Source organism: Chelonus insularis, unplaced genomic scaffold, assembly GCF_013357705.1.
Source record: "Chelonus insularis isolate UGA/USDA-ARS -01 unplaced genomic scaffold, ASM1335770v1 scaffold_277_pilon, whole genome shotgun sequence".
NCBI lineage: Eukaryota > Metazoa > Arthropoda > Insecta > Hymenoptera > Braconidae > Chelonus > Chelonus insularis.
The window spans coordinates 2031039-2051180 of NW_023276791.1; the positions used below are offsets into that span (position 1 = coordinate 2031039).

At 29.0% G+C, this 20142-nt stretch overlaps 4 protein-coding genes across 6 annotated transcripts; 1 reads left to right on the plus strand and 3 right to left on the minus strand.

Moving 5' to 3' along the window:
- Positions 1-43: 43 nt before the first annotated feature.
- RfC3 (replication factor C subunit RfC3) lies at positions 44-2592 on the minus strand. Of its 2 annotated transcripts, none has more exons than XM_035093540.1 (8): positions 2451-2592; positions 2233-2297; positions 1940-2067; positions 1173-1335; positions 945-1104; positions 619-830; positions 405-479; positions 44-320 (listed from the first exon to the last, which is right to left on the minus strand). In XM_035093540.1, the coding sequence occupies exons 1-8, from the start codon at positions 2480-2482 to the stop codon at positions 175-177; spliced, it is 981 nt and encodes a 326-aa protein (XP_034949431.1). In that variant the 5' UTR covers positions 2483-2592; the 3' UTR covers positions 44-174. The 2 variants fall into 2 exon arrangements, with proteins under 2 accessions (XP_034949431.1, XP_034949430.1); XM_035093539.1 differs by having other exon boundaries at positions 405-482.
- Snp (Snipper) lies at positions 2563-4014 on the plus strand. Its single transcript, XM_035093541.1, has 2 exons — positions 2563-2785; positions 3211-4014. The coding sequence occupies exon 2, from the start codon at positions 3233-3235 to the stop codon at positions 3905-3907; it is 675 nt and encodes a 224-aa protein (XP_034949432.1). The 5' UTR covers positions 2563-2785; positions 3211-3232; the 3' UTR covers positions 3908-4014.
- spd-2 (spindle defective 2) lies at positions 3961-8597 on the minus strand. The gene is made up of 5 exons (XM_035093537.1): positions 8336-8597; positions 8127-8239; positions 7882-8022; positions 7672-7775; positions 3961-7564 (listed from the first exon to the last, which is right to left on the minus strand). The coding sequence occupies exons 1-5, from the start codon at positions 8464-8466 to the stop codon at positions 4058-4060; spliced, it is 3996 nt and encodes a 1331-aa protein (XP_034949428.1). The 5' UTR covers positions 8467-8597; the 3' UTR covers positions 3961-4057.
- Positions 8598-10333: 1736 nt separating this feature from the next.
- LOC118073369 (thymic stromal cotransporter protein-like) lies at positions 10334-18652 on the minus strand. 2 transcript variants are annotated; one of them, XM_035093840.1, is made up of 7 exons: positions 18083-18148; positions 17214-18011; positions 14535-14636; positions 12952-13089; positions 11504-11587; positions 11064-11220; positions 10334-10680 (listed from the first exon to the last, which is right to left on the minus strand). In XM_035093840.1, the coding sequence occupies exons 2-7, from the start codon at positions 17863-17865 to the stop codon at positions 10464-10466; spliced, it is 1350 nt and encodes a 449-aa protein (XP_034949731.1). In that variant the 5' UTR covers positions 17866-18011; positions 18083-18148; the 3' UTR covers positions 10334-10463. The 2 variants fall into 2 exon arrangements, with proteins under 2 accessions (XP_034949731.1, XP_034949730.1); XM_035093839.1 differs by having other exon boundaries at positions 17214-18652.
- Positions 18653-20142: the final 1490 nt, after the last annotated feature.

A 20142-nucleotide genomic window follows, 5' to 3' on the forward strand; every position in this document is an offset into this window, starting at 1 on the left:
GTGAAACTAACAGTGTAAAATAGAAAAAAAAATTTTCAACGAGTATAATCTTAAATCTTTTTCCCTTTTATACTGATACAATACTGTTTTTTCGGAAAAAGTTTTATTTTGAACTAAAAAAAAAATAAATAAAAGCAATGATGGAGTTGAAAAAAATTTGTGGTGCAAAAGATCTTATACTTTTTCAATATCACGAGCACACTGAAATGCAGAAACTAAGGCATTTAGTTGAACACTTTCGGAGCATCCAGCAGCAGTACGTTTTTCGATTTCTGCCAATTTAATGATTAATTCCATGATGATATTATCTGGTAAATCAACTGCAAAGATAAATGAGCAATTAATAAAATAGATTATTAATAAGCTGAGAATACAGATTTAAAATTTTGATATTGACTACGTACTTCTATTAATAAATGTATGGAGCTGCGTCAGAATATCTTGTAAAGCGAGACCTTTTTTAAGCTTTAAATCTTCCACTTCTAATAAAGTAATTAAGAAATTACATAGTTCATTTAATTTTATGAAAAGAATAAATATGACGTAAAAAATTTGAATTTGATTGAATAAAAGTTAATTGATTCATTATCTATTATACTAATAAGATGAAAAGGATACTGGAATAAGCCATCATATATTGTTCATTCAATAACCAGTTGACGATATTTTTTATATCCACTGGTAGTGGATGACCCACACATAAGTAAACATTTTCTTCAGTAACTGATCCAAATGCCAGCCAAGTACTTTGAAGGACATTAATGACTTTTCGCATGTCACCTCCACTCAAAGTCATAAGAGCTTTTTTGCCATCTTCTGTTACTGAAATACTACAAAAATGAAATATATATAAATAACTCTAAAAATAATTCTAAAAATTTATAAAACCACAAAAACTAATATAAAACTATTTCAGTAAAAAAATATTGATCAACGTCTATTACTTTTCCTCTTTAATCACATGCTCTAGTCTGGGTAAAATTTGGTCGGGGCTCAGTGGTCCAAATCGGAATTTAGTGCATCTAGATTGTAATGCAGGTATGATTTTACTCAAATAATTACAGATAATGCAAAACCTAACATTATCTGTATATTTTTCCATTACTGAAACAAAAAAGCACTTAATGATTATGTTAACAACTATTCTTAATTTGTTATTTAATATTAAATACTTCGTCTGAGAGCATTTTGTGCATCATTAGTCATAGCATCTGCTTCATCAAGGATAATTAATTTAAATCCAGATTTGTACATGGTTCCGGTACTCGCGAAGCTTAATATTTGTCCTCTCACACTCCCAATCCCTCTATCGTCTGAAGCATTTAACTCTAATACCTGTAATAAATGTTTTTTTTTGTTAGAAGATAATTATTATAGTAGGAGTTATTTTTCAGGCATTATAATTCATCCTAGTTCTGATTTATTCCACTTTTTTTCATTTTTAATCATTCTAATTAAAGAAATTTAGAAGCAATTAAACTCCGCAATTAAATCACGCTCTATTATGAGTTGAATATGCTCGGAAAATACTTCTATTAAAAATTCCGAATTCAACTTTTCTAACATTATTTTTTTTATGCTCAATTTTCATCTATTCTATTGAGAATATATCATACTTATTTTAAAATGTCCTATTTAATATATTCACTGATAAAATTAACCTTAGTAATTACATTATAAGATAATTATAAAATAAAAGACTGTATTTCATTGGGAATATGACACTCATAATTTTGTCTTTGAATTCACTATATATGTGATTTAACAAAGTTGTATAAATTGACAAAGTTATAATTATTTACTCTATCAATAAATGTAATGAAACATTTTTAATCTTTTTATTGTATTTTATGTTTCATAATGCATACCTTACCTTTCATTGATTATAATATTAATATAATTATTGTTTACATTAAAATCTGTAAATTACATTACATACCATTGAGTTAAACTGTGCAGGAGTATAAAGCTTTTTAGCGCAGGCCAAAATCGTACTAGTTTTGCCAGTACCAGGCGGGCCATACAGTAACAAATGTGGCAAGTGATTCTCATCGATGAACTTGTTTACTAGAATCAATTTTTTTTTATTTTAGAGATAGAAAAATAAATATGCTCTACTTGAAAAAATAAAACATTCAGAAGAAGTACTTTCATTACATTTGTAAACTGAAGTAAAGTCAACGTATAAATAATTCATAAACCATTTTAATGAATAAAAATGCGTATACTCACTCGTTCTGATAATATCCTCATGTGAGATAAGATCATTTAAGGTGGAAGGACGATATTTTTCAACCCTTTAAACATAAAAATAAATATATAATGTTGACAGTATTTCTTAACCTCACTCTTTTAATTACAATTGAATTAAAAAGTTTTATCATTTAAAACATTGGTTTTTGGAGTTTTTAATGAATTTAAATCTTTCTATTTAAATAACATTTATTTACCATGGTAAATTTATTTGTTTTTTTGATCCCATTGTGCAAATACTTTTTCAATAATTCACACACAATACACCGGTAAAAAGAGCGGGTTTTTAGTGAATACACACACAAACTCAAATTTCTAATAATATGACGCTATTCTAACCTATTTCAATTTTTACATTGTTGTTCTCATATACACTACACATTATTTGTCTCATAAAGTACTGATTTAATTGCAAAATATTAGTGGATTTGATTTTTATATATCAACAGCTACAAACAATTATTAACTAAGAAAATCAAAAAATGTTTGAATTTTAACTTTCAGCAACTGAAATTGCTAAAGTAATTGTTACGTGAGTATTTTTAAAAATATTCAATTTTGAATATTTTCAAATAAAGTTATTAATTACTAGTATATTTTTTATCATTTTCAATTTTTTATTTTAATTCATGTATGATGCAATTTTATCTAATTAGTGATGATCAAAGCACTGTTTATTCATTTGAAATGTAACTATAATTATTAAAAATAATTATTAATATTTCGATTATGAATGAATTTTATCAATACCACATCAAAAATTTTAACGTATAATTAATGTTTGAAAAATTTAAATCATCAGTTTTGAAGTAATAGAAAATCTTATTTAATTCATAAATATTAAATTATTAAAATGATTGATTATCTTTTTTTAATTGAAAAATATAATATTCATTGAATACTCACAAATTCAAGTTGTCTCTATGAAATAAAAAATGATAAATATTCTTTTTCCAGACTTGTCCAGTACATAATCAAGATGGCAATAAATTTGATAGCAAGAAATGCTAGAAAAGTCCGACAAAATAATTTAGGTCAGAGGTTCAAATATCTATTAGTGCTTGATTTTGAAGCAACATGTGATAAAGATACTATTATAGAGCCACAAGAAATCATTGAAGTTCCATGTATTGCTGTTAATACACAAAATTGGAATGTAGAAAATACTTTTCATGAATATGTAAAACCAAGGATCAATCCAATACTTACTCCATTTTGTACAGATTTAACAGGAATTATGCAAGAAACAATTGAGAATGAAAATCATTTTCCTGTAGTCTTTGATAAATTTTGTAAATGGCTTGAAGCTAATAACTTCACAAACAATCCGGAGCAAAGTGCTTTTGTCACTTGTGGAGATTGGGATTTGAAAGTTATGCTTCCAAATCAATGTACACTAGATAATATACCTATACCCAGTTATTTAAAGCAGTGGATTAATTTAAAAGCAGTATATTGCGAAGCAACAGAATATTTTCCACGAAGTTTAAAAGACATGTTTAATAAATTTAAATTACCTATGGAAGGAAAACTTCATTCTGGAATTCACGATACGATGAATATGGTAAAAATTGTCCAAATATTGGGCTCTACATTTCAAACGAGATTTAATATAACATCATCATTTTCTGAATCTGACAAAATTAATAAATGAGTGTAATTTTATTGGGTCTTTTATAATTATTCTTTGATTACTTATAGAAATATGTTTATTGTTTATAAAAAATGTTGATACAAAAGTATAAAAATAAATAAAAAATATTTCACTTACATGACAAATACATTGCAAATAATTAGAGTATATTTAATGTTTTTTAGCATTTAAAACTTTTACAGAAACTTGATGTTTTTTATTGGCTGTATAAATTTCTAAGAGAGCTTCAATGTTCTTATTAATACTTTGTTTACATCGTACGGAGAGAAGTACACTTCGATTAGCAGAGATTATACCTTGACTTGGACTAACACTCAAGTACTGATTATCTGTTACTCGAGCTTCAAATTGCTGATCAGTTCTTAATTTATTTTTAATCATAACCGTAGTATCAGTGATTGATGGTGGCGTTAATGTTACTATTAATGGAGATACAATAAATCCATCATCTTCATGAATATGCTCATTGTCGAGTTGATTCTCTGACAGTGTTTCAAGAGGTAAATAGCTATTTTCACTCGCTCCAATTATTGTATTACTTAGGTCACTGCAGAGAGATTGAAATAGTCTCGACTCATTAGAGTCATCATCGTCATCATCATCATCAGGAAAAATAGACGTTGTATCGTCCGCATTAGATTCCATAATTAGAGTTATAACGAAGCGATTAATCTTTCTGCACAAAGTTTCAAGATCACTGATCGAATCTCGAATGATATTTAAGTTGGGAATTGGTTTTTCACCGGGAAATACTTTACAGAGTGGATAAACGACATTTTTAAAATTACTTTCTTCTTGTTTCTTTTTTATTTGTCCTTCCTTCAGCATTTTGTTATACAGCCGTCGAATTCGCCAGCGTGTGAGTTCATCTCCATGAGTTATTGTGAGTGTTCCCATATCTGATCCATCACTGCTTCGTACTAAAACAATGTCCTCTCGTCTAGGTCGGAATTTAATCGTAATCCATTGAATTTCTTTAGGTCCAAGGATTAATTCGGTTGGTTCAACATTCCAACTTTTTTCCACAGATGGATAAACCGCTTTTGGAGTCAAGGAAATTTTTACATAAGCCGGAAGATCCCCATTATTTTCAACCTTCATTTTCGTATTTAAAGTTCCATTTGGATTTAATTTGCCAAGAGACAACCACCTCTGATCGCCCATTATTTTAAGAGCTTGACTAATACACACTTTCGTATGACCTCCACAACCATACAATGGTATTATTTTTGATGCTTTTGATTCTTTATGATCGTACTTCTTTCCATAATGAAAGAATGTTATCTTTCCAGAAACTGGTCCGGTATTATTTGGATGAAAAATAACTGTAAATGTCTTTCTCTCCATGTGCTGAAGTAAAATTGTGATTGTTGTACTCATATCGCGATCCTTTAGAAATTTAAAACTATTGTCATTATCTGTTATGATCCCTTGAAGTTTTATTTTATGATTACTCGTATTGCGAATCGTAAATTCACGTGTTTCATGCTTTCCAACACGAACGGTAGTCCAAACTAATGCAGAATGATTGGTTTTTATTGGAATAGAGTCATCAGTAACTGTGGAGCTAGCTGCTGATACTGAACTACGTGGAGAATTCCTTTCAAACTTATTTGATGAAGTTGTACTTTGTGGTGATAATGGTACACCAGAACTAACGAGTGTTATAACTTGCTGTTGAGGAGTATTGCAACGTAAGTCATCAATATTTTCATCAGTTAGCAATTGCCTCTCTCTACCTATCAAAGGATAAGAATAAATAGTATTTTTGTTGGTTTTTATTTTAATTATTGCTTGCTTCTCAGTTGTAATATTACTGATGTTATCCGAATCAGAACCTTGATAACTTATCATTAAACTTCCCACTTCTCCACTGTGTAGAATAATTTCTTTCGGTTCAATAATAAATTGAAGTTTTTGTGATTTATCAGGTTGTACAACCGACGCTGTTAAATTTATTATTTGGCTACTGATGTTTTTCAAAGATAAAAATTTATTCTCATTTTTTTCCAATATTATTGGAATCGGTGTATCAATTAAATCGATTTCACAAGTATCTTCTTCAATATTTTCACAAAAATTATTATTAGATATTGGCTGTTCTGGTATGAAGCACATCATATGCTGTTTTGTAAATTTTTCACGAGATGTTGTGTCAGTTATTTCTATTACCAATGCAGCAATTATTGGATCACCGGGTTTTAAAAAGCTCACAGATATTTTTGCAGATTTTGATTTATTTGGCTCTATTACAATCTGGTCAGTAGCAACTTCTATTTCAACATTGTTTTGGTTACCTTGAATTTGATGTAATTTACAGGTACACAGAATCCATCTCACACTATCATTTCTAATCTCAATACTGGCATCTAAAGGAACACCAACAGTGCACTTATATAAATCTTGCGTACTTTTTCCAATAAAAATTTTATCGCAAAAACGACTGTAGAAACTAAAAGAGTCACTCTCGTTTTTAACATTTACACCATTTAATTCATTGGCCATATAAGATGTAGACACTCTTTGTCCTGAAGAAGTTGGAGAAGATGGGGTAGACGGAGATTGTTTTATCATTTTAACGTCATGATGCTCAATATTTTGAACTGGTAAAGGTATCGGAGATTTTGGAGGTGGTGTTGATGGTTGCTGAATAGTTAATTTTTCATGATATTCCCTGTTTGATGGTGAAGCTTTTATTGGTACCTCAAATGAAGATTTTTTTGTACTATTGTAATTATCAATCGATATTTTAGGCTGTTCAAACGTCATTTCTCTGACCGTAGAATCACATTGTACTTGATTAATCTGTCCTAAAGAAAATTTAACTGATTCTTGTTGAAGATTAGTTTGTTCTCGTAAAGACGTTACAACAGGCAGCGATGCTCTGTTTGATAGAACTGTATATGTCCCACCAGTTGCATTTATCATAGAATAGTTCCTGGTTAGATCATTTTTTTGTTTTATTTTTTGCTGAAGAAGTTTATCAACTAATTCACGAGGACTGCCATCAACAGTTTGCAGTGCTTCAGCTATTTTGCTGAGACTCAATAAATCAGCATATTCATTATTCATTGTACTGTCCACAAAAGTATCATCAGATTCTATCGTTACTGCTGATGTTTCAGGATTTACTAATGCATGGCACTTTGCCAACCTTTCAGGGCTAGATATTCTTTTCAACCCAAAGTTTGGTCTTTCCACATCGCCTACAATTGAAAGTTGTCCCAAGGCATCACATTTCCGTTCAAAATATTCTCCTACTGACACTCTTCTACCTGTAGCAGTAGATTTAATTGTTAAGTCTAAATCACCTATAAATCCAGAAAAGCATGAAAGCTCCAAACGATTTTGATTGTCTTTTGAAGAAAAAGCTGATGTAAATGAATTAGATGGATTTACAGTATTCAAATTATTCGTTTGAAGAGGTAGTGGAATCGCCTCATAATTTTGACGCCAAGATAATTCATCAACTTCTAATTGATTCATCATTGCAGAACCAGACATGAAATTATCTTCAGAAAATTTAGCAGCAGATTCATTGTTTATTACATTAAAACTGAAACCTTGGCTAGTGTTTTTATTCATTGAACGATCTTCAACGTTAGATTTAGTCATTTCTGATGATCTTGCTGTGAATTCTGTCGGTTCGAACACGACCTACAACAGTTTTTTTTGTTTTATTATGATGTGATCAATTTAAATGCATTCTAATATAAATCAAGCATGATCAAATAATAATAATGAAGTTATAATAAAATACTTACACTATTATTACTTAAATTATGAGAAGCGACTAATGTAGAGTTAGATTCTTTAGATTGATTCTCTGATAAATTTTGAATATTAACATTATTTTCTTTATTTGTATCTGTAAAATGTGATATTGTTGAATAGATATCCAAGTTAAAGTATTAAATTTAAATCAAAGACACTAAATAGTTAAAGATTATTATCTTCTACTTGTTAAGAATTACCATAAGCTGGAGGGCTTTTCTTTACTTGACTGCATCTTAGCAATAATTGCCGGGCAAGAATTTTTTCAGTCTCAATATTATGCATTGTCGTTGTAGTAGATTGTAAATTCATAAAATTATTATCCTTATCATCTTCTAAAACTGAAAATGATTTTAATCCATAACTATGTTACTTACTCCAAAACATAATCATACTACTTTAAATATTAGTGATAATAAAAGTAATAAGAGTTGAATATAATTACGATTAGAAATATTATTTATAAGTCCCAAAGAGTTGTCTTTTGACTCATCTGCATCGTTCTTCAATAATGGATTAATCGGTACAACAAAATTATTTTGTAATCTGGCAGCTAATCTATGATTAGTGAAAAATAAATAATTTATAAGTAGATGTAATAATTGAATTATTATATGAATAAATTTAATTGATTGAGAAAAAATTTTCATTTACGTTTTTCTTTCAACAGTAGATGAAGCTTGTGGTTGTAGCGTCGAAAAAATTGTTACATCCATTAAATCAACTTCAGCTCTATTATGAAAATTTTTTGTCGACATCTTCTTTACATCACTTGTCAATTCCATCTTTAAATATAAAACTATCTAATTATTCGACACTTAATAATAAATGTCATTTGTATTGTAGAATGAAAAATGTAACGTTTACTTTTTAAAAAACAAACAACGCTAATAAAACATTAATTGTGCTCGCATTACACGCATTATAGAAAGTAATGAAAAATTATGATTCTCTCAATGTATCACTAGGGAGCGCTAAAGCTCCTTACTCATGAAGCGGGAAATTTAAAGAGCGTAAAAGTTAAACAAAAGCTTTATACAGATACAATATCCTATGAAAACTGCCATTTTAATTATTATTAGAAATTAAGATATTTGCAATTAGAGATTGCGATTCTACTATGCTATCTAATGGTAGAAGGTAACCTGTTATAATTTTTCAATAAATACTTTCTAAATATTATTGAATATTACTTATATTGTATTATAAGTAATTACTGAACATAATTTCATGAAAGTTTGAATATTTACTGGATATTTATTTTTCATATATATTTCTATTTGATACGAGCTCTCAAGGGTGAAAAATAAATAATATTTTTTGATGAAGCGCATTATTAGAAGAATAGCTATTTTGACAAACAAAATTTTCATTCTTAGGGTTCGGAAAATCCTAAAGTTGTAGTAGCAAGGTCCTTATCCTTTAAAGGATCTTGCTACTACTTAAAGAGCTGTCTCAATCAAAGAAATCTATATACACTTCTTTGAATCTACTGTCACCGAAGAGAGCTATAAAGAAATGTTAGAGGCAGAATTATTTCCTTATACCAAGAAGAAACATCTTGTTAAGGTTTATTATTTTACACAAAACGGAGCAGTACTACATCGAATACAAGAAGTCTTCGAAGCCATCAATAAAGTTTATGTGGATCAAGTTATTGGTCTTGGATATTTAAGGTTTATTAAGGGAACCGGAATAGAATGGCTTTCTTATTCATCTGATTTTAATCCTTGTGGTTTTTTTGTGAGGTTTTATTAAAGATTATTGTTATGAAAATAACTCAAAAACTATAAGTGATTTGATGAACAAAATAAGAATGATTTTTAATAGCATTTGAAAGGAAATTATAGAAGATGTTTTTCAAATCGAATATCTGTTATTCTCTGTAGCATTCGACAGTTCTATAAAAGATATAGAAATGCATCAACAAATGCACTTAAGTATTTATCTTTTAAATACAGAGAACACTCGACAAAATTTACTTCAAGTACAAATACAACTAGAAGTAGATATGAATGTTAAAACATAAACTCTGGAAATTGATAACATGGAAAGTGAGTTTACATAAAAAAATTAACCCCTATAGACTATTGAAATCGTTTAAAATAATTCTTCTTAAATACATTTATATACTTTGGAGTACATAATTTATTAAATCGACATACAAAATCTGTAGTGGATAATACTATATCACAAAAATAACACTTTATAATAGAGATGTATTGTTAAAATTCATTTACATTACAATAAAATTTACATTAAAATGATCTACATTATTTTTCCGGATTTTTAAGTAATTTCATTCGACGTGAAAAGAACTTATTTGTCAAAAATCCGTAAAAATGCAATAGTTGAATCTTTAATTATTATGATAGTAATACTGATAATATTTAACCAGCTAGTCTGGTCTACATTTTTACGTTAATTTAATAATTTAAGTACCAAAATATTTATATTAATCGATTAAATATCTTTCAGTATTTTCAATAATTCATCATTAGAACGATTTAATATAATATTTCAATTTATATTAAATTGTCAATAAATTAAATTAATTACGTATTTTATATACAATAATAATTCCTTATCAAATTATGCAAGTGACTGCATTCTTTGATAACAATCTAATTACAATTTTTCAACGTCTCATAAATAATTTTATTTACAATTTCATTCTTGGAAAATTTTTTAAATAAATAATTTCATTTATTCTTACTCTTAAAACCAATAAATAAATTTTCTCTTGTCATAAAAATTTATATATTAATATCACATGAGTAAATCACAAATGCTCAGTGATAAAAATTGGATTATCAATACCAATTCCTGATTCTAAATGTTTATCACTTATAGTTATTTTTGCATGTAATTCTTTATTATTCTCGTTGTTTTTTATCACTATACCCTTATCACCTAGTTCTTCAATTTTACAAAACTTTTCCTTCCTCATTTCAAGCTCCATTAACGCCCGATCCCTCCTGTGCTCTTTGTACAACCACCTACACATAGTAACACATTAAATGGGATTAATAAACGTTCGCAGCCAACCAGTTTATTGATTCATCTCAATGAAAACAGGTGGGGATCAAGAATGAAAAAATGTGTCGCGGGTAATACAAAGGTACTATAAACTATATTGCATGTAAATAATTTTTTAAAATAAAGCATCTAAAGTTTCATCAATAATTACAATTTAATCAACATTTGACTACTTGGAACCCAAATTTTTAACAAATTCCATAAATTTGTAAAAGTTCCTTAAAGTTCATATTATTGTTGCAAAATAAATTCTTGCAAGTCTAAGTATTTTTATATAAATTTTCCATCTCCTCAATTCATTGAGAGTTTATTTTTCGTTTGAAAATCTTTCAAAAGTACTTACAAGAATGAAATCACAGCAGGAATTGTTAAGCCACCTCCAAGTATGAAAAATGTTCCTGGGAATGTATTCATTGTGGCTCCATAAATCGAACTGTATATTGGACCATACACTAAAGGCATTAAGGATTCACATACCCCAAATAGAGAATTGACTTTACCTAAAAAAAACAATCAGTTAATATTGCTCATGATTTGTTGAATTGGGTAGAAGGCAATTAAATTAAAAAGGAAAAGAATGAAATGAAAAAAAGTTTTTTGTATGCGTAGTCAATAAATTTCAATTGAAACGAAATTAATTAATTTCATTGAATGAAGTTACATAGAGTTTAAAAGGATGGGAAAAATCTGCGACCGGAAATTTGATAATCACTTCAAGAGGGCTAGTCAAAAATTGACCTCGAGGAGTTTTCTCTAAGTGAATTATATACAGAAGTAACTTACCAAGTTCATCCGTTGGGACCAATTTTGATGCTATAGAACGCATGGCGATCAATGAAGCTCCATTTATTATTTCCACTAACGGAGCTGATAACAATAATAATATTTATCAATATGCTGTGATTTGTTAATTGTAGTGAATTTTATTTTTATTCTCCAAACGTTTTAAATATCATTTGCCATCAAGATAATTGATTGAACGTCATATTTTGCTTTTGATTGATTTATTTTAGAGCTATTAAATAACTACGGTACTCAATCACTTTATTTGGTATTTATAAATTTTTTTTTTTAAATATCTGTTCATATTCATGAAATAAATTTCATCATAAAAATATTTATATATTTATTGAAAAAATTGAAATGATTTTTATTGCAAATCTATACGACTTTTCAAAAAGCCTCTATTTGAAAAATCGAAAATTACATCAATTGATAACTGACCTAGGGGAATAAATGAATTTTTTATTATTCAGATGTTCAAGTTTCAGGATATCAATGTTTCATAATGTAACATCATATGTTAAATATTATTTAATACAGAAAACTAGGTTCACTGATTAATAGAAAACAAAACACTTCAAGGTTTGCAAAAAAAACTGCAAGGCTCGTTTAACATTGGCACGATAAAAGATGATTATTATAAAAATAACTTTCAAATATAGTATATTTTTAACTCAGATTTAATTAGTATGTGTCATTAATTAAATTTAAATTACAAACTGCCTACAATAAAACAATGATAATATCTTCCCAGTTATTAGGATTTTTTTTCTCATTATTGCTTATATAAATGTTATTAAAAAAAATAATTAAAAATCATCATATAAAGTTTACTAAACTTAAATTTTTATATTTATTAATGAGAAACATTTTTTTCAATGCCAACAGCTTTTTTTACATCTGCTCTTATCAAGAATGTTTTTCCGTAAGTATATGAAACTAAAAAAGTGATAAATATATGTTTTTTGACAACTTGATAAATTTTTTGTAAAATAAATGAGTTAAGTAGAAGTTTATTGATATTGAGTTATTTTTTATTTAAAAAATTGTCTGAATTATTGATTACATGATGCAATGCATTAATTAATTGAGATATTCAACCGAATTGAAATTAGAGAACTAGAACGTGTCCTCATAAACGAGGAATAATTGAGGATAAATTGAATGAATCGGGTTAAATCGAATCAAAACAAATACAAGTGATATTGAGTATACATTTAACCAATTATCAACAGCGAGATAAGAAAAAAGAGGCAATTACTGTTGTTTAATAGTCACGATCGAGCTTTACTTAATCTATCAGTCATAAACAAACGTAATTCATATGAAATTGTGATAAAAATAAATCGATTTGAATATTTAGGTTGAATCAAACGATTTCTTATCATGAATTAGAACACGTTGATTAGTTTTATTTATTAATCAATTTTTTTTTTTCAATAATTTACCTATATAAATCATCCAATCTTCTGTGGCAAAAGCATAAACAAAACTAGCTAGGATTTTGCTAGTGCAGCTTACTGCTCCCATCAAAGCATCGTCGACTTTTAGGAAATGGTTGAAAAATCCAACTGCAATGATGGTACCTGTGAAACAAATATTTTAGAATTAAAGCATATGGCAAAGTTTACTTCAATTAAAAAAAAATGAAATCACAGGTTCAAATTGACTTCACCAACTATTTAAAGATTACTACGTTGATAAGGTAACAATTACGTGACATGAATTATTTAGTATTTCATTGGAGAAGAAGTAATGTACGTAATTGTACGAAATTAGATCGTATACCATATCTCTAGTCGCCATAAACTCATGAAAATTCTATACATATTATAAAAATATACTGACTGTACTAATACCTCAAATACCGATGGATCTTATTTATGATCATAATTAAAGAATCTTAATGTTAAATAGGAAAAAAATTTCTAATACATTTTTATGACATTTATTGTATTTTCTTTCAATCATTGAGTAAACGAATTTTGAGTCTACTCTATTAATTGACACGATTGAATAGCTGTAAACAATGTCAACTTTGATGATGAATAATTAATAGAGTTTGATTAATTGACAAGCATTAAATAACTCATTTATGAATGTGGGTTTTACATGAGTAAAGTAGGTCTTTACAATAAATCTAACATGATTTAATTACCAATATTTATCCAAGAGAATTTCTAATTATTGTCTTAGTAAGTGTTGAACCACTTACTTAAATGTGACGAAATAATGACAACAGAAGTTTTAGATAATATTTTTTTTCTTCTTTCATTCCATATAAAAAAAATAATGTTCTTTGTTATTGATAATGCTTATCAATAAGTTTGTCAAGTAATCCTTGACTTTCAGCTATTATGAACACTATAAAGTTCAAAGTCACGTGAATCACATAACAGAATAGCAAACAACACAGGCAGTAAATAAAAATAGCACCTTCTAGTTGGCACTATATAAAATGTACACATTTTAAAAAACCGCATATCATTCTATCACTATGGCACATCAGTCGGATTGTTTGAATTGAAGTCTGAAGATGGCATTTAGCTATTCTTAAATCTTGATAACTCTGTAATAAAACAACTGTAAATACAGAGGACATTTGGAAGTATACAATTTTTTTTTGTATTTTCTACACAATGAAACAAAGTCAAGAAGACTTAATAATTACCCATGTTACATAAAAAATAATAATAGTTAATAATAAAAAAAAACTTGCAATGATAGCTAGCATAGGTAATTGAAGAAATATCCTAAGGATTGTGAAAGGACAAATTGAATTTTTATTGAAAGATGATATGTAATAGAAGAAAAATAATATTAAAAGATAAACTTATGCAATTTATGATTATTGAAAGAAATTTGATATAAAAGTGAAAGTCTAAAATCAATCAATTCTCCATATTACGTATGAGCTTAATTGAACGATTGAGGTCGACTCGCGACATCATTTGCCTACTTAATCATATTACACTGCTTCCTAATGATGTTTCGCATACAAATCTAATGTTCAATTTATTTCAGCTCTTACCAATTAAATTCGTAACCATGCTGTAGGTATAAAACATGCTGAACTTTAATTCATTCCAATTGAATCGGTACCTCGTGAAGAGGTACATGACAGCCATTTCACCTGTAACAAAAGTAAACCAACTTATTTTAAAAGAAAAAAAGTGACAGTGTTTGTTTTTTTTTGTGGGTGGAGTAGTGATAAGTCTGGATGTCAAGTACAAGGCGAATGTTGATATTTAAGTCTAGTCTTTTAAATTTGTCAGAGTAATTTTTATCCATTATTACGATGGTATTATGTAAGAATAGCAGGTTGCACAACAAGTTCATTTATCAGTACCATCTATTTAGACGTTTCCGCCGAGCAGTACGGTCTTTATCAAATTATGCTCTCTACCTTTTTATCCGTCTTTAGTTTCCAAACAGCTTGACCACATGTGTTCTTGATAATTGGACATTTGTAGTAATTCTTACGACACCACAAATATCAGCAACATTGCATGGAAATAGAGAAGTTCAAGGAGAAAACGTGAAAGGATGTAAATCCTTGAGGTTTTCAGGACGAATAGAATAAATAATTGGTTAGTTGTGAGATACGAGGTCCTATTGACATTGACACTAATTGTATAATAATGTTTATACTAAATAAATAAATAAATAAAATTAAAGTTTAATTTAGAGGTTATGTTTATGTGAATGGTCTAGATAATTGTACAAAAACAAATTGAAAAAAAAAGAAAAATCGAAAACAGTTATAGACTCAAAGTACGTAATTCAAACGATTTAATTTAAATTGCATTATTAAAGTGTACGATTATTATTTCAACATATTGTAATGGATGAGATTATCATCATGAGATCTAATCTAAACTCATAATAACTTCCTAGTCGACATCTAGATATTTTCTTTAGGGGATTGTAATCAAGTTTTTAAATGTGATCATCATTTAAACACTTGGGAAATGTTATTTTTTTCTTATTGCATTATGCAAACAGTAATTTTGCAATAAAAACTTATCGATTGAAAAAATTTTGTAATTAAATTTTTTTTCTTTTTTGATTATCTAGTATTTAAATGAATAATTACACAAAGCTTTAAAAAAAAGATAATTAGATAAAAATGATTTGTCTACAGAAGGGTGATATTAAAGATAATATAATCGTAATAATTCCTTTATGATGATTATTTTACCCACGACCTTGTGAATAAAATGTGTAAATGAATTCTGACAAAGTATGGAAAACGGACATGAGTGATTTGGTAATTGGATAAACTTATTAATCTTATAAATCAATTATATTGTTAAGTAAAAAAAAAATATATTATAGTGATGATTTTCAGTTGAAATGAATTCTAGACACAATCATCATTACTTTATAATTTTATCATTAAAATAAAAGCTACTGTATAATAATTATTAAATTGCAATCTCACGGATAAATTACTATTTATCGTAGAATTATATGAAATACAATGCTGTCATCACATCAAGATAAAAATGATTTAGCACTTGATGAAAAAAATAGTGTATCATGGAGTATGATATTAAATAATTTCTAAAAATTTTAAATCAGCAACTTTTCTTGTACATCAAGCTATGATGGACTAGAAAATAATTTTCTTCTTGCGGTCAAAGATCTTAGGGCTTACATCACACGCATACCTACTCCAAGTAATATTACAACTGTTGAACAAGTCGGAGGATCGTCGTATAGTGTCTTGCAACTAGCGAATAACAGTGATTCAAGTTCTCACACATTCTCATAGGTTTACTTACGATAGGCGAACATGCGGGACTTGTCGAACATAAACACCACGTTGGATTGCAGGGGAATAAACAGAAAGAAGTTACGTTTCAAGTGAAACAACATCTGGGTAATACTACTCTACATATAGCGATATGATGCCAACAACTTGTTGTCGATATAAACAACTTTCTTTTAAGATTATTCTGTATCACAACCAAACTCTGACTTAGCTCGCGTGAATAGTTGAAAACACAAAAGTAGAAATAAAAGATATGATGTTATCAGTTGGGGTTTAATCTAGGTATTTAATTTAGGAAAATAAATATTTTTTTAACAGAATATTTTGTAGTATAAAAATAGAAAACAGTATTACATTAATGAAAAAAAATATTTTCGATGATTTGAAAAATTAAATTATTGTTTTAAATGGAAATGGTAAAATTTTTTTTATTTATTCCCGGAATTACGGATTTTTTAAAAGCTATCCTCAATGAAACTAAATTGATATTTACTCATAAAAAAAGCTTCTATGTAAAAATGTTTTTGATTTATTCATAAAGTTAAATCAATTATTGCATCTGTTTTTAAACAATAAATGAAAATAAAATCATAATTTTCTATAGACCCTTCTAGAATAGTTTAAAATTGTAAAACATTTCATATCCTTATTGCATATAATAAATATTGAATAAAATTCTAACGAGCAATACACTCACTTCGAAATGGAAAGTGAATAAACATATGAATATTTAATAGTTACATCTCGTAACAAAGAAAGTGTCACATTTGTGAATCGAAAAGAGTTCAAATCTAACACTAACAATTCTAAACATTACAAGTTTTATTATCTATGAGAGTAATTATTATTATTACCTATAAAAAAAAATATTTATGACGTGGGAATTTTTTTAAAGTTAGTTTTAATGAAAATAAATAAATAAGTAACAATTACCATACATGGGTCCCACGACAACCATAACAATGATCATGAGAACAGCAACTTTGTTTTGTCTATTATTGGCACCTTTCTTGAAAGCAACGCGAAAGGTTTCAGAAATATGACGGAATGCAAAAAAGTCAACAACTTTCTCACACGGTGACATAGGTGGTTGTTTTTCGGGTAAATTAACACTTGGTCGACGCGGTGATTCTTTAACAACCACAAGTCCATAAACAAAACTGAATACATAACACACGGTGCAAATCGAAAAGACACCATAGAATCCAATTTTGATATACAAAATTCCAGAAAGTGCCATCCCGATGGGTACACCAAGTGATAGAAATACATTAACTGCACCAATTCTAAGTGTTCTAGATTCAACAGAAGTAATATCACCAATATAACTGAGTATTGCCATAAACATTGTGAACCATCCCCCAGTGACAGCTGGCCAAAATGCTTCAGATATACCAGCAGCTTCCATAGGAAGCTCGTAGAACCAATAAGTGCAAGCGAGTAAGCTAATACTAGTTAGAAACTCTCCAACAATTGGTAGAAGCATGCAGGGTTTCCTAAGACCAGTGCGATCACTCCAAGCACCTAAGAAAAGAATCAGAAGAGTCGGCAATCCACTTTGAAGTGCTAACTTCCAGGTCTGCATTCCTGTGACGAGTTGTTGAACGGCAGTTTCCTCTTCTTTAAAGCCGGTAGTGTTTCTAGCCGTGAGTGATGAACAGACTTGATCATCGTATCCAAGATTCACTCGACAAGCCTTCTCCAGATTAAGGTTTTGCGTTGCAAGGGATGCTAAAACACTTGGCATGATGTAACAAGCTACCATTGGTTCAACAGTAATGTTGTTAGATAAAAAGTTCCACTTTTGCCTTATACTCATGGATTTCCAGGTGATGACATCCTCAGCTTGTACTACAAGTGATTTTTTTTTCATACTGGAGTCTTTGGAAGGCTCCATTGATGGTATGGTACTTGGAAGTGCTGCGTTGTTAGTCATCTTGATGACAGGTGGTTGTAACCAGTTCCTAACCAAATTGGCAACAAGAACTAGTGCAGAGGTCAATTCACAATTGTTGAATAATAATAACTGGTAGGAAGATGTTGGTTGTCAACTAATATGCTGGTGTTGTTTCGGTTTACAGATGTAGCAATTGCGTGACCAGGTAACAAGACCTCGTGGCTGATGTGTTCAGGTTGCCGACGAGATGACCACTTGGACACTACTGGTTACTGCTAGTGGGATTGTCCGGACACTGTCGGCCGGAGTCTGCCTCTACTTCTCTTGCTCATGCCGTACACCGTGCCATATTGTGCATTGCGATACGTGTGTTACAAGATTCCCTTGGCCCCTCTTCCACTTTGCCAATTCTCCCTCTGCTCAGCTATGTTTTCTCGCTCTTCCGCACTGCTTCTGCCGAGTCCATCCACCCAGCACTAAGTATTCTCTACTCTCGGGCTTCTCCCGTACATCACTTTTATTTCGTAGCCTTCGTACTTGTGAGCTCTATGCCCCCCTCCAATACCACGAAAAATTCAATTGATCGTGTCTCTTTTAAGATTACACTTGTTTCTCTTCCGCCACTTCAGGGCCGCTACTTTGTTGTCATTTGTCATTGTTAATCTCCAAATTGGCTCGTCGGCAATTCAGACTCACTGCAATCAACATTTACGTCAGTTTGTGTTGTCGAAAAATCATTTTCTCTCCAGGCGACCTTTTTATTGTTGTTCAATTGCCTCAAAGGTAGGTCACTTTTTTTTATCAATATTCTCAAATAAACCTCAACATAAATTCAAAGAAAATTTCAAGGTCTCTGATAATACATGCTTGATTAGTAAAAAATTTTTATGATTTAATTTTATGTGTTTTCGCACCAAATGTGGAATGAGATTATTAAAAATAGAAAAAAATTTTGAATCATCAAAATCAATCTTTATAATCATTGCTAAACTTATTTATAAAAAATAATACTTGCCCTTTTATGTACATTGCAAAGAAATTTAAAACAAAAATATACACTTTTTTAAATCTAAAATTACTTAACAGGAAAATTATCATTTAAGATACTTTAGATAATATTGTTATGACTCTAAACTCTTTCAGGGAATTATTTATAATATTTTTTGCATAAAATAACACATTTCAGAACAATAATACATAATAAATCATTTTCTAAATGAATAACATTATGAAAAAAAACTTGTTGTAAATTTGAAGTTAAAATATTGCAGATACCATTGGAACAATGATCTTATAAAATAAAGAATTCGAAAACTTCGCAAAAAGTACAGCGATTAACTGCTCATTCTTCCAACTTCTGTATCTATTGAGATGCTTCGAACCGAGTACAATTGTTGAAAAACAAAATCAACATCTCTCTTCCGTTTTCTTTTTTCCATTTATTCGATACTTACTCTAAAAAATCTTCCATCCTTTTTCCATAATTATTCTTTCCAATAAAAATTCACATTAAAATTTTTAATTAAAAATATCACTCCTGAAGAATTGAATCTTCTCTGATGCGATAACTCTGCTTTTTATATCAACACAACAGTGATAATTCTAAATGAAAAAAAAAATACACAAACGAATAATTAGTTGCAGAAATTCTAAAGATGCGACAAGCAAAGCGGATGAACGAAAAAGAAGTATAAGAAGAAATCAACAACGGTGCTTCCTACATTCCGAAGGTGAAAGAACGAAGGTTTTATCCATGAAAGTGAGACGAACAGGGTTTTCGCTATCTATTCAACTGTGAAGTTTATCTGTACTATGAAGAAGGTCAAGGTAAATATTAAGTGAAACTTATTTTAATCATATCAACAGTGTTTCCCAGTAAAGTTATTTATTTACAATAGTCCATTTAATTCCATTTAACTAAATCTAATTTTATGACCAATTAACATTATTAGCGCTAAGTGGTCC